The following is a 23,682-nucleotide window of genomic DNA, read 5'->3' as shown; positions in this document are numbered from 1 at the left end:
AATCAGGAGTTTTTAAAAACTCCTCCTTTTTAGATTACTAAAAACTACTTTTTGGATCATTAAGAACTCTTTTTTGGATTATTAAAAGCTGCTTTTTAGACGATTGAAAATTCTCCCATTAGTGAAATATCCCATTAAGTCAATGGTGAATTCCACCATTAGGTTGTTCCAATGGGATCGGCGTTTGTCGTCAGAGCATCAGGACCAAACATCTTTTCCGAGGCCGGAATTTTGTTCTGGTGAAAATATTGTACGATTGGGTTCCGTTTCTACTTCAACCCTCACTATTTGGTGAAGGAAAAAGTGAATAACCCCCGTCAAATCACTACCAAAGGATTAGTTCTTGAATTGTTTAAACGGATTTTACACATTCGAATGTCCAATTTTATTTTATTAAAGTTAAAATAAAGTGGAAAAAAAGAAATTGCTTCTTTTTTGTACTACCTATTATTGTTTGTTACATGTTTGCTGTCTTATTGAAAAATAAAGTTAATTATCATTTTGAAAAAGAAAAAAAAAAAAGAAAATTAAAATTGATTACAACATTTTCCGGTTACTCGCGAAAACGATCTATGGCTTCAACCTATTCGTTCATGTTCGGGTTTTAACGTCCTAAGGATTTGTTTAATCAGGTCTACCACAATAGGGCTGCCTGGAAGAGACTGACGAGAAACGCCGACCTTGTTTAAATAGGAAAAGGCTAGGAAGAAGAAGAATTTAAACTTATTGTCCCTTTGAATACCACTATTGGGAGAATTTTTAATAATCCAAAAAGGAGTTTTTAATGATATAAACCAGAAGCCTTCAGAGCTGCAATAAATAAAGTTCGCCTGACATTGATGATTGCCAACCTCCGTCATGGAGAAGGCCCTGGAAGAAGAAGATACTACTAGAAGGAAACCAAAAATTCCTTTACTTCTTAGGCTATTGTCCCCTTTGAACACCAGTAGCCTTAGGATACCAGTCAATTGTTTCGAAAAATCCAATTTTTTCTCATATTTGGTCTTCATTTCACCTGTTCTTGCAGATAATGTGCGCCTCAATTTGAAGCCAAATGCCACTGCCAGCCAACCTGTGAAACTCAATTACCTGGGAGTAAGTATCTTTATCTTTGACATTACGGGGTTATTTCCCGTGATTTATGGTGAATTTCACCAATGACTTAATCATTGAAATGTCACTAATGGGAGAATTTTTAATAATCAAAAAAGGAGTTTTTAATGATATAAACAGGAGTTTTTAAAAACTCCTTTTTAGATTATTAAAAACTGCTTTTTGGATCATTAAGAACTCTTTTTTGGATTATTAAAAGCTGCTTTTTAGACGATTGAAAATTCTCCCATTAGTGAAATATCCCATGCCCGTGATTTATGGTGAATTTCACCAATGACTTAATCATTGAAATTTCACTAATGGGAGAATTTTTAATAATCCAAAAAGGATTTTTTAATGATATAAACAGGAGTTTTTAAAAACTCCTCCTTTTTAGATTACTAAAAACTACTTTTTGGACCATTAAGAACTCCTTTTTGGATTATTAAAAGCTGCTTTTTAGACGATTGAAAATTCTCCCATTAGTGAAATATCCCATTAAGTCAATGGTGAATTCCACCATTAGGTTGTTCCAATGGGATCGGCGTTTGTCGTCAGAGCATCAGGACCAAACATCTTTTCCGAGGCTGAAATTTTGTTCTGGTGAAAATATTGTACGATTGGGTTCCGTTTCTACTTCAACCCTCACTGTTTGGTGAAGGAAAAAGTGAATAACCCCGTCAAATCACTACCAAAGGATTAGTTCTTGAATTATTTAAACGGATTTTACACATTCGAATGTCGAATTTTATTAAAATTGATTACAACATTTTCCGGTTACTCGCGAAAACGATCTATGGCTTCAACCTATTCGTTCATGTTCGGGTTTTAACGTCCTGGAGGAAAGATCGGAAATCAATTCATAATAGAACTTGGACAAGTGTTTTTATCTGGCAAGTCCATAAAATTTTCTGTGCTTTAACCATCTGAGCCATGTGATTGTTATAAATTCAATTTTTGAGTTTCAAATTTAAAAATACACATAAAGATGTTATGAAGATTTTTTAACTATAAATTATAACTTTACCTATGTATCATTATGAACCCAGCAACTTAAAATAAATTAAGGAAAGTAAAAAGGTACGTACGATATAATTTTAGCCCAGAGCATTTCAAGGATTTTTTTTTTTTTTTTTTACTTTTTATTATTTTAATTTTCACTTAAAAAAAACTAAAGTTCCAATTTAGGAAGGAAAAAGAAGGTAAGTCTAAAATCCTTTTTTTGGTGTTGATCTACTACTTTTTCTTGGTAACATAACTTTCTTCTTTTCGTATCTCTTAGTAGTACCTAGTACCTATAGTGTTTGTTGAAGTTGCAATACACCCTGATGTATTTTGATAATTTCACAATTTACTCCACTTTCTAGCAATTAAGATGTGTTTTTTTCTGCACGTAACGATCATTGCTCAGTTGGGTAAAGCATTGAATGTTGTTTTTTTTTTTTTTTTTTTTTTTTTTTTTTTTTATCTCCTGGGTTTTGGTCTTTTTTTTTAGTTTTTTTTTTGTAAATCTTTAAAATCACAGGATCCATCTGTTACAGAACTCAACTCAGAAGACATTACAACATGGGGACAGGGGCACTCTTTTTCCAAATCATTAAGACCACAGAAACGATCTGTTACAGATCTTGAATACGAAGACATTGCAACATTGGAACACTCTTCCCCTTTATCTTCCACAGCACTGACATACCCTCTCGCACGATTTGCCTCAACCAAATCCGAAAACGCTGCTTCCTCTTTTAGCAGATTTTCGAGGAACATTCTCTTGATTTCGGAATTCAAGGTGAAAAATTTGCAAGGCTGCGTCAGATCTAGCATATCGCTCGGTGATTTCCCTGTGAGAACGGATTGTGAGGCTTTTTCTGAAGACAGGACATCTGTTTCTTTATTTGCCACAGATTGGGTGTCTCCATCAAATGAAGTAACAGAAGTAATGCACGTTGCATCAAATGAAGTAACAGAAGAAATGCACGTTGCATCAAATGAAGTAACAGAAGAAACGCACGTTGCATCAAATGAAGTAACAGAAGAAACGCACGTTGCATCAAATGAAGTAACAGAAGAAATGCACGTTGCATCAAATGAAGTAACAGAAGAAATGCACGTTGCATCAAATGAAGTAACAGAAGAAATGCACGTTGCATCAAATGAAGTAACAGAAGGAATTCCCGTTCCATCAAATGAAGTAACAGAAGGAATGCCCGTTCCATCAAATGAAGTAACAGAAGGAATGCCCGTTGAAAAAAATGGAGATAGAGAAGAAATGCCCGTTATTTCTCTATTTGATACTGTTCCTTCATTTGATGCTATTTCCTCATTTGTTGCTAATTGAGCTGGTGTTCCATTCCGTGTAAAGTTTGAAACATGAGTTATTTCTACCTCGGAGTCATCACTTGATACCGATAGTGTTTCTTCGCTTGACAAAACATATATGTCTTCATTTGTTTCATCAATTTCTCCATTTGAAACAACTTGTTGGATTATTTCATTGAAAACAACTTGTATAATATCTTCATCTGACGAAACTTGTGTTCCTTCAATTGATTCTTCTGCTTCTCCATTAGACACAACTTGGATTACTTTATTGACAACAACTTGTATACCATCTTCACTTGTTTCTTCTTTTTCTTCATCTGATGCAACTTGCATTTCTCCATTTGAAACTTGTATATCTTCAATCGATGAAACTTGGATTTCTTTATTTAAAACAACTTGCAGTTCTATGATGCAACTTGCATTTCTCCATTTGAAACTTGTATATCTTCAATCGATGAAACTTGGATTTCTTTATTTAAAACAACTTGCAGTTCTTACCGGAAAAACTATTGAAAAAGTGCAAGTTATTTCAAATGAAGTAACAAAAGAAACAAATAAAGAAATCCAAGTTGCATCGATTGAAGAAATGCCAGTTCCATCAAATGCAGTAACAGAAGAAACAATTGAAGAACTGCAAGTTGTTTTAAATAAAGAAATCCAAGTTTCATCGATTGAAGATATACAAGTTTCAAATGGAGAAATGCAAGTTGCATCAGATGAAGAAATATTTGTTTCTTTTGTTACTTCATTTGAAATAACTTGCACTTTTTCAATAGTTTTTCCTGTTACTTCATTTGTTTCAACAGTCATTTCTTCTCTATCTCCATTTTTTTCAACGGGCATTCCTTCTGTTACTTCATTTGATGGAACGGGCATTCCTTCTGTTACTACATTTGATGGAACGGGCATTCCTTCTGTTACTTCATTTAATGGAACGTGCATTACTTCTGTTACTTCATTTGATGGAACGGGCATTCCTTCTGTTACTTCATTTGATGGAACGGGCATTCCTTCTGTTACTTCATTTAATGGAACGTGCATTACTTCTGTTACTTCATTTGATGCAACGTGCATTTCTTCTGTTACTTCATTTGATGCAACGTGCATTTCTTCTGTTACTTCATTTGATGCAACGTGCATTTCTTCTGTTACTTCATTTGATGCAACGTGCATTCCTTCTGTTACTTCATTTGATGCAACGTGCATTTCTTCTGTTACTTCATTTGATGCAACGTGCATTTCTTCTGTTACTTCATTTGATGCAACGGGCATTTCTTCTGTTACTTCATTTGATGGAACGGGCATTCCTTCTGTTACTTCATTTGATGCAACGGGCATTTCTTCTGTTACTTCATTTGATGCAACGTGCATTTCTTCTGTTACTTCATTTGATGGTCAAGTTGTTTCAAATGGAGAAATTGATGAAACAAATGAAGACATATATGTCTTGTCAAGCGAAGAAACACTATCGGTATCAAGTGATGACTCCGAGTTAGAAATAACTCATGTTTCAAACTTTACACGGAATGGAACACCAGCTCAAATACCAACAAATGAAGAAATAGCATCAAATGAAGGAACAGTATCAAATAGAGAAATAGCATCAAATGAAGAAGCAGCATCAAATGAAGGAACCGCATCAAATGAATCAGCATCATTTGTAAATACCCAATCAGCTTTAAACGAAGACACCCAATCTGTGGCAAATAAAGAAACAGATGTCCTGTCTGCAGAAAAAGCCTCACAATACGTTCTCACAGGGAAATCACCGAGCAATATGCTAGATGTGACGCAGCCTTGCAAATTTTTCACCTTGAATTCCGAAATCAAGAGAACGTTCCTCGAAAATCTGCTAAAAGAGGAAGCGGCGTTTTCGGATTTGGTTGAGGCAAATTGTGCGAGAGGGTGTGTCAGTGCTGTGGAAGATAAAGGGGAAGAGTGTTCCAATGTTGCAATGTCTTCGGATTCAAGATCTGTAACAGATCGTTTCTGTGGTCTTGATGATTTGGAAAAAGAGTGCCCCTGTCCCAATGTTGTAATGTCTTCTGAGTTGAGTTCTGTAACAGATCGGTCCTGTAATTTTAAAGATTTGGCAGAAGAGTGCCCCAATCCAGATGTGTCTAATAATTTTGAAGAAGTTGAAGTCCTATTCAATGCTTTTGACTCTGACAAGTGCGGCTCGCCTTGTGACGAAGATGTTGAAATATGTGGTCCTCCCCCTGGTTCATTTTCTGACCTATATGATTCTCCGTTTGCCGAAAGTTCCGCAAATGTGATCCAGATGTGTCTTTTGAAGAAGTTGAAGTCCTATCCGATGCTTTTGACTCTGACAAGTGCGGCTCGCCTTATGACGAAGATGTTGAAATATGTGGTCCTCCCCCTGGTTCATTTTCTGACCTATATGATTCTCCGTTTGCCGAAAGTTCCGCAGTGAACCGCAGCGCTTGTGTCTTGAGAGGAGTGAAAGAAGAGCTCATAGCGTCTTGCGTGATAAAGACGGAACCAGTGGAAAGTATTCTTGGGCCCAATTTTCAACCATTGGTAGTTATCAGTGGAGACGTTTTGAATACCGACGATTTTCGTAAAAACCAAGAGATAAGTGAAGAATTTATCAAATTGGAAGCAAGACGAAAGAGCGTGGCAAAAGGAAAAAAAGTGGAAATGAAGAAACACTATCGGTATCAAGTGATGACTCCGAGGTAGAAATAATTCATGTTTCAAACTTTATACGGAATGGAACACCAGCTCAAATAGCAACAAATGAAGAAATAGCATCAAATGAAGAAACCGCATCAAATAGAGAAATAGCATCAAATGAAGAAGCAGCATCAAATGAAGGAACCGCATCAAATGAATCAGCATCATTTGTAAATACCCAATCAGCTTTAAACGAAGACACCCAATCTGTGGCAAATAAAGAAACAGATGTCCTGTCTGCAGAAAAAGCCTCACAATACGTTCTCACAGGGAAATCACCGAGCAATATGCTAGATGTGACGCAGCCTTGCAAATTTTTCACCTTGAATTCCGAAATCAAGAGAACGTTCCTCGAAAATCTGCTAAAAGAGGAAGCGGCGTTTTCGGATTTGGTTGAGGCAAATTGTGCGAGAGGGTGTGTCAGTGCTGTGGAAGATAAAGGGGAAGAGTGTTCCAATGTTGCAATGTCTTCGGATTCAAGATCTGTAACAGATCGTTTCTGTGGTCTTGATGATTTGGAAAAAGAGTGCCCCTGTCCCAATGTTGTAATGTCTTCTGAGTTGAGTTCTGTAACAGATCGGTCCTGTAATTTTAAAGATTTGGCAGAAGAGTGCCCCAATCCAGATGTGTCTAATAATTTTGAAGAAGTTGAAGTCCTATTCAATGCTTTTGACTCTGACAAGTGCGGCTCGCCTTGTGACGAAGATGTTGAAATATGTGGTCCTCCCCCTGGTTCATTTTCTGACCTATATGATTCTCCGTTTGCCGAAAGTTCCGCAAATGTGAACCGCAGCGCTTGTGTCTTGAGAGGAGTGAAAGAAGAGCTCATAGCGTCTTGCGTGATAAAGACAGAACCAGTGGAAAGTATTCTTGGGCCCAATTTTCAACCATTGGTAGTTATCAGTGGAGACGTTTTGAATACCGAGGATTTTCGTAAAAACCAAGAGATAAGTGAAGAATTTACCAAATTGGAAGCAAGACGAAAGAGCGTGGCAAAAGGAAAAAAAGTGGAAAAGGCACACCCGAAAATTCTTGACACAAATCAGCACAACCGGGGAGACGTCACTGATTTGGATTTGTGCACACCGAAAAGTGACGTTACTGCTGGTACAAAAAGTCCACATGTGAGACTAAAAAAAGTCTATCCGTCTGGGAAGAAAATTGTTCGAACGAAAGGGCGGATACATTTTTGTATTTTCTGCAAGAAGAATGTGCCACCCCAATAATGTGACGCAGCCTTGCAAGTTTTTCACCTTGAATTCCGAAATCAAGAGAACGTTCCTCGAAAATCTGCTAAAAGAGGAAGCAGCGTTTTCGGATTTGGTTGAGGGAAATTGTGCGAGAGGGTGTGTCAGTGCTGTGGAAGATAAACGGGAAGAGCGTTCCAATGTTGCAATGTCTTCGGATTCAAGATTTGTAACAGATCGTTTCTGTGGTCTTGATGATTTGGAAAAAGAGTGCCCCTGTCCCAATGTTGTAATGTCTTCTGAGTTGAGTTCTGTAACAGATGGATCCTGTGATTTTAAAGATTTGGTAGAAGGGTGCCCCAATCCAGATGTGTCTTTTGAAGAAGTTGAAGTCCTATCCGATGCTTTTGACTCTGACAAGTGCGGCTCGCCTTATGACGAAGATGTTGAAATATGTGGTCCTCCCCCTGGTTCATTTTCTGACCTATATGATTCTCCGTTTGCCGAAAGTTCCGCAAATGTGAACCGCAGCGCTTGTGTCTTGAGAGGAGTGAAAGAAGAGCTCATAGCGTCTTGCGTGGTAAAGACAGAACCAGTGGAAAGTATTCTTGGGCCCAATTTTCAACCATTGGTAGTTATCAGTGGAGACGTTTTGAATACCGAGGATTTTCGTAAAAACCAAGAGATAAGTGAAGAATTTATCAAATTGGAAGCAAGACGAAAGAGCGTGGCAAAAGGAAAAAAAGTGGAAAAGGCACACCCGAAAATTCTTGACACAAATCAGCACAACCGGGGAGAAATTTTTGATTTGGATTTGTGCACACCGAAAAGTGACGTTACTGCTGGTACAAAAAGTCCACATGTGAGACTAAAGAAAGTCTATCCGTCTGGGAAGAAAATTGTTCGAACGAAAGGGCGGATACATTTTTGTATTTTCTGCAAGAAGAATGTGCCACCCCAATTCTCCAAACATTTATTCATGATGCATAAGGAGGAACCCCAAGTTGAGGCCATTTTAAAGTTGGATCCCACCGATGCTATCAGGAAATGGCTAATGAGTAAGATTCGAATGGAAGGCGATATGGCGAATAGAATAGAAAGGAATTCGAATGGAATGATGAAATCTGGAAGGCACCAAAAAGAGCCTGAAAGCAGGCTGATGAAGGCTAAAAAAACGGCTAGAATAAGGAAAGTAGAAACCGTAGAATGTCCATATTGCAAGCGAAATTTGAGGGGTAATTTGAAGAGGCATATAAGAAGACGGCATCTTCGCTTTAAAACACAAGTAGCTGGATTTGTGGAAGACAATACATCACAAGGAGAAGGTCAAACTACGGTGAATTTTGATCAAGAAAATCATACGGAAAAGGGACATGAAAACTCGAGAAAAACTGAGCAAAGAAGCAATACTTCGACGGAAGACATTGAAAAGATTGACCCTTTGCCAACACTGTTAACAAACACTCAAGAACATTGCAAGGAAAACGAACATACTCTAGCCACTAGTTTGGAAGAATATGCAATGGACAATGCTGTTCTTGAGCAGGCTGTACCTAGAAATTTTCAGCAACCTAATACTGAAAAGAATGTTCGAAAAGAATCAAGATCTTTCTATTGTATTTTGTGCAAAAAAACAGTCAAACGCTTTTCCAGGCATTTGGAGTTCTCTCACAGAAAACACCCGCAAGTGAAAGCCATAATGGGGCTAGATAGCACGAATATATCTAGGAAACGTGTCATCTCTAAACTACGTATCCAAGGGGATTTAATACTTAGAAATTCAAATATGTTTCACCGCGTCAAAGGTACCAGAACTCCATGTCCTTACTGTACAATAAATTATGCCCAAAAAGCTCTGCCGAACCATATTAAAAAATGCGCATTTCGCGATACATCTGAAGAAGCTAGTGAAAACAATGGACATCCTAAAGAAAATACTTCTCAAGGAAAGATTATTGAGGAAAAAGAAAAAGAACATACTGAGAAAGCTTCTGATGACAACGGTGAAATGGTTAATGACGCGAGTGAGGGAGGCAAGAGCTTTGACGAAAGTTCCAAGGCAGCAGCTCCGACACTTGAAGACAGACTATTCGCTGAAAATAGTGAAAATGAAAGTGGAAAAGCAAATAACACAAGTGTAAACTCAAGTGGGGATAATGAACACGCAGACGATGATTTGACACTTGGAGAATTGTGGTCTAAACGACTCGCGAACATTGAAAATAGAAAGGGTGAAGAATTGAAGAACGGTAATGGTGAGGAAATTGTTAACGTCAGTGGAGGATACATAACAAAAGAAAATATCGCAGAAATAAATAAAGATTCTGAAGAAAAAATAAACAAAGTCAGTGATGTGAAAATAAGCAAAGGCAAACGAATAAAGATCAGGAAAGACCATACAAAAAACATGTGTAACGACAAAGGCAAAAAGAATACATATACCAAGAAAGGCACCAGAGACAACGTAAGGAAATACAACCGAAAAAAAGTAAACGTAGACAATCTAGATAAAGCAAGTAAAGATAACAGAGATTATGTAAACAAGAACTATGAAGCTAAATTAAGCAAAAAGAATGTAGATACATCAAACACAAACAATGAAGAAAGCATAGACAATGATGAAACAAAGAGTAACACCTCAGACACTGAAGAATTCACAGAATCCCTCACGCTGGCTGATCGAGTCAAAATCCGTCGACCTAATTCCGATTTAGAAGTAAGCAAATATAGCAGACAAAAGACTAGCTATAACGGTGAAAAAACTAGCTATAACGGTGAAAAAACTAGCACTAGGATCTGTAACGATGAAGAAACTTGCACTGAGAGCTGTACCATTGAAAAAACTCGCACTATGAACTGTAACGTTCAAAAAAATCACAATATGAGCTGTAACAATGGTGAAGAAATCAAAGTAACTCAAGGAAAGATGAACCAATATAATGAAACTAGCGATTCTTCTTCTGATGAATTCACGGAGGCATCCCTGAAAGCTGGTCGAATCAAAAGGTACCGCGCCAGCCCTGATCCTGAGTATATACCAAGGAATCGTTTACACGGCAGTCAAAAGCGACTACGGCCTAGCAGTCCTGATCCAGAGTATTTACCGAAGGTTCGTTTACACGGACAACAACCCCGACGGCGGGCAAGCAATGCTAATCCTGAATATGTACCAACGAACAGTTCACACGAGCCCAAACAGCGAAGACGGCCGAACAAAACCCCCAGAATACCGTGCAACTGGACGCCTGAACAGAGAAATGCCGTCGTGGATCATTTCAGTGAACATATTCGGCTGAAAAAATTGCCGTCCAAATTAGAGTGTCAGACGCTAATAGACCGAGACTTTCCGCTTTTCGTCGACAAAACAGCGTGGAATGTGAAAGTCCTTGTGCAGAATATACGTTCTGGACTGTACAGACGGGAGTTGGACAGAGCCAAAGCCTCTGGGCAGCTTTGAGAAGTTCGAGGCCTCTATGAGACTCGAAAATATTAGTAGTAGTATTAGTATTAGTGCTTTATTTAGACTGTCGAATTAATACTAATACTAATACTAATATTTTCGAGTTCAAATCCTCGTGTTGGCCATTTGACCAATTTTGATTTCCAGGATATCAGGATATCTCGAGAAACTACAGTAACCATGATGAACGCTTCAAGTGTAAATTCTTCCGGAAGTAAAATAGTCCAACATTCGGATTTCTTCCATTTTTGAGCCGTACATTAAAAATTACACAGTGCCAAGCAATCACAGGAACGCTATCATTATTCGTTGCCTCTGCTCCCCGCCGTACATTAAAAATTACACAGTGCCAAGCAATCACAGGAACGCTATCATTATTCGTTGCCTCTGCTCCCCCCAAAAACACCAAAACCTAATAAAACCAAAAACACCAGAAGAATTGGTACGTGGAATGTAAACACACTACTCCAGACAGGAAAGCTAGAAAACCTAAAACTAGAAATGAAAAGACAAAATATAGACATTCTTGGTATATCTGAAATGCGATGGCAGGGAGCAGGAGACTTTTGGTCAGATGACGTCAGAGTTATATACTCGGGAACGGAAGAAGGACGAACCGGAATGAAATGCGATGGCAGGGAGCAGGAGACTTTTGGTCAGATGACGTCAGAGTTATATACTCGGGAACGGAAGAAGGACGAACCGGAATGAAAGGAGTGGGAATAGTGTTGGAGAAATCAATGGGACTGCGAGTAACGGGATATGTGCAACACAGCGATAGGATCATACTAGTCAAACTGAAAACAGAACCAAATGATACCATTATAATACAAGTTTACATGCCAACAACAAATGCAGAGGACGAGGAAGTTGAAAGAATATATGAAGATATAAATGGACTGATCGATAAAACACGAGGAGAGGACAATGTAATCATCATGGGCGATATGAATGCTATAGTGGGGGAAGGAAGAGATGGAGTGACTGTTGGAAAATATGGACTGGGAGTAAGAAATGAGAGAGGAGATATGTTAGTAGAATTCTGCACCAGGAACAGGCTGGTAATCACAAACACATGTTTTGATCATCATAAAAGGAGGCGCTACACATGGAAAGCTCCGGGTGATATAAGAAGAGCACAAATAGACTACATACTGGTAAAAGAAAGATTTAAAAACCAAGTAAAGAACTGCAGAAGCTATCCAGGTGCTGATATTGGAAGCCAGGTTTAATATGTGTCTTTTAACACCACTTTTGTTATCGTATGTAGGCTGTACCTCTTATTTGTAAGATTTTAAGTGAAGAGTGTATTGTTTTTTGAGGTATTCAATTTTGTGATTTTTTTTTTTTTCTGTTTAAGTTCATGTTTATGTGATTTATTTTTGTGATTTTTATTCAAATAAACTTTTTTGTTGCGATTTGACGAAATAGTTTCCATGTTTTCTTTTTTTCCTCCAAAATAGTACCCTTGGTTGACTTTTTTTTTTTTACTTTCTATTATTTTTTTAGCTATTTAATAAATGTCACCAAGGGCCATGTTCGTATGAAATTTTAAATGAAAACAAAATACTGGCTCTCAAGCTTACTAACACATAATGACATTTTATTTGATAGAAAGAAGTGTAACTGTTAAGGTCTTATCGTCCCTAAAGCGAAGAGAGAAGGAAGACAAGATAGGAGAAAACCAGCCGTTCCGAGAACTTTAAACGTTGCAAATGACATTTTATAACTGTTAAGGTCTTATCGTCCCTAAAGCGAAGAGAGAAGGAAGACAAGATAGGAGAAAACCAGCCGTTCCGAGAACTTTAAACGTTCAAGATAAAATTCGCCCCGGGCGGGAATCGAGCCCACGACCTAGTGGTTACAAGGCAGACGCGCTATCAACCAAGCTAACTAGTCTGGCTCTTTAATATATTAATCTTCTGCGTGGTTTGTTTGTAAAAAAAATACAACAAAAAGTATCTATTGGGGAAAAAAGCTGCCCTTAACACGTTCAGCGCCGTGTGTAATGATTTCAATACACACGGTACAACAAAAAGTATCTATTGGGGAAAAAAGCTGCCCTTAACACGTTCAGCGCCGTGTGTAATGATTTCAATACACACGGCAAATACAACAAAAAGTATCTATTGGGGAAAAAAGCTGCCCTTAACACGTTCAGCGCCGTGTGTAATGATTTCAATACACACGGCGACTGTTCCCACGGGGCCAAGGCGTTTTGACCAATTTTACTGCCACAGGCCAAAGTTTAATTCTGTTTTCTGGTTATCTAATAAAGAAGTCAAAGAAATCAGTCCTAAAAGAACCTTGGCCTTCGTAAGAAGTCTAGGGTAGGGCTCTTTTCGATAAACAAAGGGAAAGTCACGAAAGTTCTAACCAGTTCGCAGGGACATAGGGCGTTTGTTATAGATAGCCGATGGCCCTACTTATACCAATACCTACAACACAACAATATGTAAATGTAAAATGTAATGTAAATGCAGTTTTTGTGTTATTGTGTCACAACTTTGGTGCTCACTGCAGCATTGTAGGATTTTTTTCCAATGTCTCAATAAGCCTAACATCCAATGTTTACCTACCATGCTGGCACCGGTCGCTATGCGCATTTATTTTCTATGTCATAGCTACTCATTTTCCTCACGAGGCTGAGTGGGCCCCGCAACAGCCAGTCACGGAGTCAATCATTTGCTTGCTACTCATTTTCCTCACGAGGCTGAGTGGGCCCCGCAACATCCAGTCACGGAGTCAATCATTTGCTTGATACAAATTTCTTGACCCCGCCGGGAATCGAACCCGGGTCTCCCGCGTGCAAGGCGAGTGCAGTGACCACTACGCCATGGGAGCTGACTCACAACACAACAATATGTTAAACATATTCTATTCTATTTTACAGGAATTCAGTTGACCTGGTCTCTAGACACTACATCAGACATGGCCGCTATAGAATCCTATCAGTTATATGCCTACCAAGAGAATAAGAATGTGCCCGTGAATTCTTCACTGTGGAAGAATATCGGCAAACTAGAAGCTTTGCCCTTGCCCATGGCATGTACTCTCACTCAGGTAAGTGGTTTCAATTTTTGATTTTGAAGTTTGAATTAAATAATAATAATAGTGCTTATTTATACTGCTCGCATAGGACTGAAAAGTCCCTTTACTCCAGCAGTAGGCTACTACTATTATTGGAGTGTGCGGAGAAAATATTATTTTGAGGATTGGTAAACCGAGGTGAGTGATTAGGGTGGTAAAAAGACAGGGTTTTTCATAGAGGGAAATGTAACAACACAAGAGCTGGTATTGTTATCCCAAAATTGAAGAGATAGGAGAAGCCAGGAAAGGAGAAAGCCAGCTCTTCTGAGAACAAACCTTATCTGTTTAGATTGTATTGTTTTGTACAAAGCTTATGGTCCCTGAGATCAATGTGATTTCTCAAATTCTTTTGTAGGTATCTGAGGGTTTAAGATGCCATTCTTTTAGCTTTAAGATACATTGTATTTGATAAATCACACTGTTTAGATTGTTTGAAAGAAAGTTTGCCCCGGGTGGGAATCAAACCCATGACCTAGCACTCAGAAGACAGGTGTGCTACACTCCAACCATTGTATAGGGTACAGAGGTACACTTTTTTCATTTTGTAAATATTAAACAAATAAAATAAAATCTATCTAGAAATAAAAAGACAAAACGTGTTTTGTAATTTCTAATTTCATTGGGTACTTTATTTCTTCACCAACATACAAGTAAAATGTTCTCTGCTTTTCAGACCACATCAAAAAGATTCTACATATAAAATCTTAAATAAATTAGTATTTATGTAAGATATCGAAAAAATTAAATTTTATTTTAATAATGTCCAGGGCAACAGTTTGTGATCAAACTTGGATTAAAGTTATACCTAACTACCTAATGTAAAAGTGATTATGATTACAGAGGTTTACTATTATTAAAAAAAAAAAACAAGTTTTTAAGGCAACAACTAATAAGGTTCCTTAATCCAATCAGATAAACTTCAAGTTCAATCTTAAACTGTGGCCCCGCCCATTTTACTAAGAGAACACACAACATAGAAATCTTTATTCACATTTTCTTGTGTTAAAGAAGTAATACTGACAACACTGTTGGTGTTATGGGACCATTCTCCCAACCAACAGTTTTTAGGGCCGAATCCTTTTAGATTTAGATTCAACGGCCATAATCCTTTACGGGCCTCCGTCCAAAAGTACGATTTTTTGTACAATCAGATCGTTGAGAAAAAATCATAGGTGGAACATGAAATACCTACCCATTGCTAGGTAAAACAATTTATTCCGTACCTACCAGAACATTTGTCAGTTCTACTGTCCCAATCTTCAAATAAAAGTGAACAAAGTAAACCTACCTAAACGTAATTTCAAAGTATACAAATACAAAGTAGGTATAGCACCCAAATAAATACATACCTAATTATTACATATTATGTGTTATCTACTTTTTTTTCAATTCATGAAGAGATCAAAAATTAAAACATTTTCTATATCTTAAAAAACATCCAGTTTCAAAATTTTCCTCAATTACCTTCGACAATAATATTGATTGTCGAATAATAAAAGAAAAATCTAATAAATATTCAAATAATATTGACTGTCGAATAATAAAAGAAGAATCTTTAAATAATAAATATTCAAATTCATAGTTTATGATGTTAAGGCTAGGGCTTATCAAGACGAATTGGCTCTGGATTGAGGTTGATCCTAGATTAACTTATAGCCATCCAGTCCTATCCAGGATTGCTTTCAAAAGATAATCCAAATTGGTAAGCCCCAGCTTAAAGCTCATCGGGATTTACCGAGTTTCAAATGGGGATTTAAAATTTTAAAGCCATTTTACCGAATTTAAAGCCATGGTTTAGGGGGCATTGAAACCCGCTCATTTTGTCCTCTTGAAACACTCCTACAATACATTTAAGTACATAGTCCTAAAATGTCACTACGTACATCAAAAAACCTCACCATTTAGTTCAGGATGCAGCCCGCTCTTTATAAGAGCAGCTGACCCAAGGCATTAAATTTATCAGGCCACGCTTAACCTTAGGTCTCAGAAAAGCACATTTGGCAGATGTCGCGTTGGCTTCAGAGACCAAAGTTGAAAACAATTCACAGGTCACACCAAATCTCAATTGAACATGGAAATCCCAAAATTTGAGGCGGTCTCGGAAAATCTTTTTTGACCGATTGACTGGGGAAGCATTTGACAGATGCGATGCCTTGATAATCTGAGATTTACATTCACAAGTCCCAAAATTCAGGACAGAAAATCTGAGCGTTTGGCTGATGCCTCGATGGTCTTAAGGTGTGTCCACAGGTCCACACATAGTCGACGGCCGTAGATCAATGTGAATCTATGTGGATCGATGGCCGGTGAGGACATACCTTTAGAGACAATAATTTACCCCCAACCGGACCCAAGTTAATGAGGATAAAATTGAAAATCAGTTCTGTAAGACCAACCATTTGGTTCACAAATTGGATACTAATCAGTACCAAAGGCCAAACATTTGGTTCACGGCCTGTGAACCAAATGTAGGACACGCCTCAATGGAGGACCCAAACACGGCCGTAGAACCAAATATAGGACACGCCCATGGAACTTTACACCAGGATAGGAAACAGACTGAGTAGCATCGTAATCCCGAACAGGGTCGGTCGTAGGGTGGAGGATTCTGAGAATTCATCGGCTGCGTTATACCAGATAGGTCGTCCGGAGAGGGGTTGCACTGGCCTGGAGTTGTGGGTGAGGTACTTGTTGGCCTTCTTGTGGAGGTGACGGAACTCGGCCAGCTGTGGATGAGAAGATGGGTGGAGATGTAGTTGTGGGTGACACACAAGAATAAGAGAAGATGGGTGTACCTAGTTAGCTAACATTTAAAAATAAGAGGAAATGAGGTTTATAACCCCGTTTGTCTGATGCCAGTTTTTAGTCCGTCCTTCCTTTATTATTACAATAGTAATAAAAAGGTATAGTGGACGGACTATTGTATTCGCTTCGGTGTCTGTCTGTCAAAGAAGTCAAAGAAATCAGCCCTAAAAGAACCCTGGCCTTCGTAAGACGTCTAGGGTAGGTCTCTTTTCGATAAACAAAGGGAAAGTCACGAAAGTTCTAACCAGATCGCAGTGACATAGGGCGTTAATATAGCCGATGGCCCTACTTATACCAATACCTACGACACAACAATATGTAAATGTAATGTAAATGCAGTTTTGCTTCGGTCGCTATGCGCATTTATTTTCTATGTCATAGCTACTCATTTTCCTCACGAGGCTGAGTGGGCCCCGCAACATCCAGTCACGGAGTCAATCATTTGCTTGATACAAATTTCTTGACCCCGCCGGGAATCAAACCCGGGTCTCCCGCGTGCAAGGCGAGTGCAGTGACCACTACGCCATGGGAGCTGACTCACAACACAACAATATGTTAAACGTATTCTATTCTATTTTACAGGTATTCAGTTGACCTGGTCTCTAGACACTACATCAGACATGGCCGCTATAGAATCCTATCAGTTATATGCCTACCAAGAGAATTTAGTATTAGTATTAGTGCTTTATTTAGACTGTCGAATTATACTAATACTAATACTAATATTTTCGAGTTCAAATCCTCGTGTTGGCCATTTGACCAATTTTGATTTCCATTTTTGAGCCGTACATTAAAAATTACACAGTGCCAAGCAATCACAGGAACGCTATCATTATTCGTTGCCTCTGCTCCCCTTTTTTCAAATCAATTTTGTTTGAACGCCGCAGGCAAAATTTTCAGTACGTGTGAATACTGAAAATTTTGCCTGCGGCGCTGAAGATTACACTTTCGACAAGCCTGATTCTCTGCCTATTGTTCACCAAAATTTTTGCCCGCGGCGCTAAAGATCGCTTTCGGTAATCCCGGTTTCTGTTAAAAACTAAACTGACCAAAAACGGAAATCATGTGTTTTAATTACATTGATAATCCTAGGTCCCATTATCCAAAGGAAATGAGAGCCTTCCTCTAATTGCTTGAGATCCTAGACTCTAGTCTTAAGGAAGCTGATTTTTGTATTGTCACATTATTGCTTTTCCTTGTATTTTTATTTTCCAAGTGAAAAATGTTTATTTTATATTATTTTTTCGTCCATTTTCAATATACCATTTTTTTGTCCAACCCAAAACTGATTTTTTTTTTTTTTTTTTTTTTTTTTTTTAAATTATTCTTTATTTATGTACAGCTAGCTGATGCCGGCAAAGGTAAGAGAGAGGCAAAAAAAGGCTAAAACCAGTTTTTTTTTTCACACTCTGCGTCACATATTATGCGAATGTATTATAGCCTCTTACAAACAACTGTTATACTTCTCAAGGATGATCACAACACCTAAAGAAGTCAAAGAAATCAATCCTAAAAGAACCCTGGCCTTCGTAAGAAGTCTAGGGTAGGGCTCTTTTCGATAAACAAAGGGAAAGTCACGAAAGTTCTAACCAGGGGTCGCAGTGACATAGGGCGTTAATATAGCCGATGGCCCTACTTATACCAATACCTACGACACAACAATATGTAAATGTAATGTAAATGCAGTTTTTGTGTTATTATGTCACAACTTTGGTGCTCACTGCAGCATTGTAGGATTTTTTTTCCAATGTCTCAATAAGCCTAACATCCAATGTTTACCTACCATGCTGGCACCGGTCGCTATGCGCATTTATATGTCATAGCTACTCATTTTCCTCATGGGACATCCGGATAACTAAGGGTTAAGAATGTTAAGATACTGTTAGATTCTGACGTGACTTTGTAAAGATTCATCTTGAAAAGAAGAACACCAGTAACTTGTACTCTTCACAGTTGATGTTGAAGAGTATAAGTTACTGGTGTTCTTTTGAGGGTTAAGATTTCCAAAGTTTCATCTTTATCCCCGAAAGGGACATAATGTGGAGAAAAGGGAGTTTTTGTTCCCCTCGGGTTTTTTGCTCTCAAATGTTTTGAGAGGGTTTTTTTGCGCGTTGTTTTCGTAAGGGAAATGGGGACAAAAAAAGAGGGAGCCTTTCCTCCTTTGATTTTTTTTACCCATTTTCTTACAACAGGAAACTTGGCAACGTTGGAACTTGGAAAACCTTTTTTGGGGTTATATGAAATACGAGTATAATGTTGATACCTAATACATTGATTTGGGTTAAAATCACCTAGCTCTCTTGCCAGAATACAACCCACTGAAAAGACACAATGAGCCAGCCTAGTTAGCTTAAATACCTAACGTGGCTTGGTTCAGATTTAGAATCTTGAGAACATTATTTAGATCCAGTCTAGTTTGGAATGTTTGGATCCAGAGAACCAAGAGGTACCTAAAGAACAAACCAATATCAATTCGAGCTAACGCAGTCTGTAGGGTTGCAGGTATTTATAAGATTCGTAGCATTAAAACCTGACTCGATAGCGCAGTTGTCAAGGCGCTCGCCTGATGAACAGAAGAGCGCGGGTTCGATTGCAACCAAGGTTTGTGGTCGACCTATATATCAAATTAAAGGTCTTTTTACCAGGAACACGAAAATGGTGGTGCAAATTTTGTCCAGAAAACCATAACGCCAAAAAACCAAAAAAACTGGTTTTTGCGGGATTTTTTTCACATTTTCCCACACAAATGAGCTCTGATCTCGAAATTTGTCGCGACGACCTATGAACTCAAAGCGAGAAAGTTTTACTATCATAGGTAACACTGGCGACATGGAGGTTAGTCTACTGGATTTTGGTAGGGAAAAGGATACCTATCTAGAATGGTTTCTCACCTCAAAGAAGCTGGCTAGAACAACTAGTCCGTCCTTGTATCCTTGCGCCCGGTCAGAACTATCATAATCCTTGTTGTAAAACACCATGTGAAGTTCCATAGGATAACTGAAACCAAACAATAGATAAGGCATGGTAAAATATGATGTACGAGACACTGTATGTGAAACGTTACTGGAAAACCGGAAAAAATCGTAGAAACTTCGATTTTTTTAAGGGGTTCACACGTTCAAAGTCACTGTGTAACTGGAACAGCAGTCACTGTATAACTGGAATAGCAGTCACTGTATAACTGGAATAGCAGTCACTGTATAACTGGAATAGCAGTCACTGTATAACTGGAATAGCTCCTAAGGGTTTTCGTGAAACGGGATTTACCTACCCTCCATTCTGCATCGAATCATCTGCTTCCTCTCAACAGTCTCAACTTGACCCAGCCTGATTGGGGCCGGAAAAGCTGGCAGCACGCGGTTGCCCAGATTAATTATTGATCCATGGATAACTGGTGGATACAGCGTGCTACATATGTAGCTGATGTATGTAACTTTATTGTAACCTGAATATGTTGTATTTCTTTTCTTTTTAAGAGAGGCTTGGTGCGCTAAATGTAGAATCTAATAACTTAAATATCTACTAACTACTAAAAGACCTCCGGAATTAAGTTTTACATTGGGACGCATCATGCTTATAAGTCATGCTTATAAGTTACTCATTTTGAACCACCCAGGGGGCACTTTTATGGTTTTAAGGATGGTCCATGGAAGCGAGTAACATTACCCCCCAACAACGACAACATAGTATCCAAATATTGGGACGCAAGGAGAAAAATGACATAATAGTCAATCTCAAGCATTAGATAACAACAACTAAAAGACCTCCACTCACCTTCTGTTGTTGATCAGATCCTCACTTCCAACAGAATCGTTGACTCCCCAGTGGAAATGAAGTTGAGAGAACACATATTTGAAACCTAGTGGACCTCCTATAATGTAGGGCTCCTCCTTGAATGTTGGATTTAACATCACTGAAACCCAAGAATCAAAATTTTGTTCGTCAATGTTGATAGGTACCTAGTTTAGAAAGAAAAAAAAACATCCACATCGAAGGAATTAACAACGGGTCTTATCGTCCTAAAATCGAAGAGAGAAGGAAGACAGGATAGGAGAAATCGAGCCGTTCCGAGAACCTTATCTGTTTAGAAAAAAAAATTTCCCCGGATGAGAATGGAACCCGCGGCCTAGCGCTTACAAGGCAGACGCGCTAACAACCAAGCTAACTAGGCTGGCTGTCCGAGCTAACTAGAGGAAAAATAATTATCAAATCCTATGAATGCCTTAAATTTATGTGATTATGCAATGTGCAAGAACTTCGGATGTGGAGCTTGGTAAAACATTGTAGGTAAATGCAATTTCTTTGTGTTATTATATCACAAGTTTGGTGCTCACTGCAGCATTGTAGGATTTTTCCCAATATCTCAATAATCCTAACATCCAATATTTACCTACCTGGCACCGGTCGCTATGCGCATTTATATGTCATAGCTACTCATTTTCCTCACGAGACTGAGTGGGCCCCGCAACAGCCAGTCACGGAATCAATCATTTGGATGATACAAATTTCTTGACCCCGCCGGGAATCAAACCCGGGTCTCCCGCGTGCAAGGCGAGTGCAGTGACCACTACGCCATGGGAGCTGACATTTGGTAGAACATTATTTCTGAAGAGCATTTAAGAAGGAACATTTAAGGAAAGCCACTCACTATCAGGTAGACCTGACAGGTAGGTACGGCTGAAAACGTCCACCTGTCAGGTCTACCTGATACCTCTGATGAGCACACACACTATTAGGTAGACCTGACAGGTACGGCTGAAAAGGTTCGCCTGTCAGGTCTACCTGATAGTGAGTGGCCGGCCTAACACTCTCTCCTATTTTTTCCGCTTACCTGTGTGTCCATTATTGGTGATAACAGTAGAGGTAGGCTCCTGGTCAAACCCGAAGAACTTCAGCTCAGGCAGACTGACTCGGGCTACCAGCGTTTCTTCTATGTCAATGGGTGACTGATATTTGCCGGTACATTGGTGGAAATCTTCAGACCAGCGCTCCGGTCCTGGGGGGAAACAGACAAAAGACATATAACATAAAATTAGAAATAAGAATCCTCCTAAGAAAAAATAAAAATAATGAAAAAAAAAAAATGCCATTTCTTGGTCTCAAATTCCCTCCAAGGCCCAAAATTCCCTCAAAGGGCAGAAAATCCCTCCTTAATTCCTAACATCACTGGACACTGCCCAGACCAAAAAATCCCTTTTCATCTCGAAGAAGAAAAACTGGTTGTTATCAAAACATTGAAACTACCGTGCATAATAACTTGTGCCTATGCATAAACAATTATCATGTGGCATACGAATGTATGCATACCAGTGCAGTATAATGCACGTCGTAGAAATGCTTATGTAGATTATAAATATGTATATAGATATGCACTGCATATTATGCAGTTCATGCATTCACATAAGCATGATATTGCTCTTGAAAAAATAATGTTAATCATGCTGGAAGATAACGAGATTTAGATGTATGTATACGAACGTGAAGGATTGAAGATTGAAGAAACTAAACATTTTGTTACTTAAGTTACTTTCTATTACTATACAATACCTACATATTTTTACTTTTTTTTCCTCATTCTCTCTCCCTCCCTCTTTAACTGACATATTATCTGTCTTTTGCTTCTGTCCTTCTCTTTCTTTCAGAAAACTTTTTTCATTTTTCAAAACCAAAAAAAAAACCTGATTTCCTCTCTGTCTCTTTCTCTCTTTCCCACGTAAGCTAACCTCTATCCCTCTTTCTCTTTTCTGTCAAGAGTAATTTCATAATGTACTCTCTCTCTCTCTCTCTCTCTCTCTCTCTCTCTCTCTCTCTCTCTTTCTCTCTTTTTCTCTCTCTCTCTTCTCTCTCTCTCGCTCTCTTCAGTAATGTGAGCTAGCTTTTCTTCTCTTTCTATCCCCTCATAACCTATTTCTATCTCTCTCCGTCTCATTTTAATTTGTGTCATCATTTCAGTCAAGTTTAAAACCGTAGGTAAATCTACTGTCTCTCTCCCTCCCCCCATTCTTATCCATCTACCTGTCTCTCTCTCTCCTCCCTCGCTTCTCTCTTCGGCCTTTCCTATAGTGAAATTGATTCAAAGAAGTGAGCGTTTCAGAGTCTTCAGTTTTTCCCTATAGTGAAAGTGATTGAAAGAATTTTTAGAGTTTTTGATACAGGGAACTGTACTGCTGAGTCTTATTCGTCCCGAAATAAAGAAGAAAAGGCAGGATAAAATAATGAAAGAAAGCCAGGCCGTTCCAAGACGAATCTTATCTGTTGTGTCGAACGAACTCACGAACCGGAACGAAACCTTATAGGATGAAATCTACCCCGGCGAATCGGAACCCGCGGCCTAGCGCTTACAAGGCAGACGCACTACCAACTAAAGCTAACTAGGCTAGCCTTGATCCTCACAGTTTAGAAACTTTAGAACTATTGCATTGCAATAGCTACTACTAGGTATATTCACGAGGTAAAATTTATTGGCATCCCCCGCTTAGCTAATTACCCTTTTGATCCCCAGGAAATGAGATAGTGAGAATTTATCTAATTAGGCAATTAGATTAACCTACTAATTAGTGTGCAATTGTGTAAACCTAACGTTAAATAGTCCAACAGTTAGCTAACAGATCAAAATGTTATAGTTCGATCCCCACATGTACAATGGTAAGTCGTATTAAAAAAAAAGGGAATTTTATGCTTATCACATTAAATGCTTGTCACAAATATCCTTCCTCGCTTTGATAAACCTACTAAATTATGACTTACCTTGGACTCCGAACCGACCACCTCCAGATCCAGAGCCACCGTGCTCACCACTACAACAACTGTATATCGTATTATTAGATTAGACTACAAAGGTAGGCTGAGAATCTCTGTTTGTCAGCAGTTTCCAATAAAGTCTGTTTATTGTGGCAGTTTTCATCCGTCACATACACGGTGGGTTTCAATCAGCTATGTGTGATACCATTTCTAGTCACCATTCAATCTTACTCTTTTTTTGTGGCGCACTCTCTTTCCTTCTGACTCGCCTATGTGAGATCTTTACATAGG

At 38.6% G+C, this 23,682-nt stretch overlaps 2 protein-coding genes across 2 annotated transcripts in view; one reads left to right on the top strand and one right to left on the bottom strand.

Annotated features, from left to right (window-relative positions):
- LOC103511861 (coiled-coil domain-containing protein 12) overlaps positions 1–14,440 on the top strand; it is a 35,203-nt gene extending 20,763 nt beyond the window's left edge. The window contains exon 4 of the mRNA XM_008476605.3: positions 13,941–14,440. The gene's annotated coding sequence lies outside the window, so the exon portion shown is untranslated. The remainder of the gene's footprint in view (positions 1–13,940) is intronic.
- Positions 14,441–14,789: 349 nt separating this feature from the next.
- The window catches only part of LOC103512011 (carbonic anhydrase 1-like), a gene marked incomplete at its 5' end in the record, with an annotated part of 16,811 nt that continues 7,918 nt past the window's right edge, over positions 14,790–23,682 (bottom strand). The window contains 4 exons of the mRNA XM_017445199.2: positions 14,790–16,640; positions 19,524–19,647; positions 20,425–20,563; positions 21,482–21,646. Coding sequence (XP_017300688.2) covers positions 16,383–16,640; positions 19,524–19,647; positions 20,425–20,563; positions 21,482–21,646 — 686 coding nt within the window. The remainder of the gene's footprint in view (positions 16,641–19,523; positions 19,648–20,424; positions 20,564–21,481; positions 21,647–23,682) is intronic.

The sequence above is a fragment of the Diaphorina citri genome, unplaced genomic scaffold (genome assembly GCF_000475195.1).
Source record: "Diaphorina citri unplaced genomic scaffold, Diaci psyllid genome assembly version 1.1 scaffold35, whole genome shotgun sequence".
Classification (NCBI taxonomy): Eukaryota; Metazoa; Arthropoda; class Insecta; order Hemiptera; family Psyllidae; genus Diaphorina; species Diaphorina citri.
The sequence above is the reverse complement of the archived record's forward strand: the minus strand, read 5'-3'. Positions and strand labels throughout refer to the sequence as shown.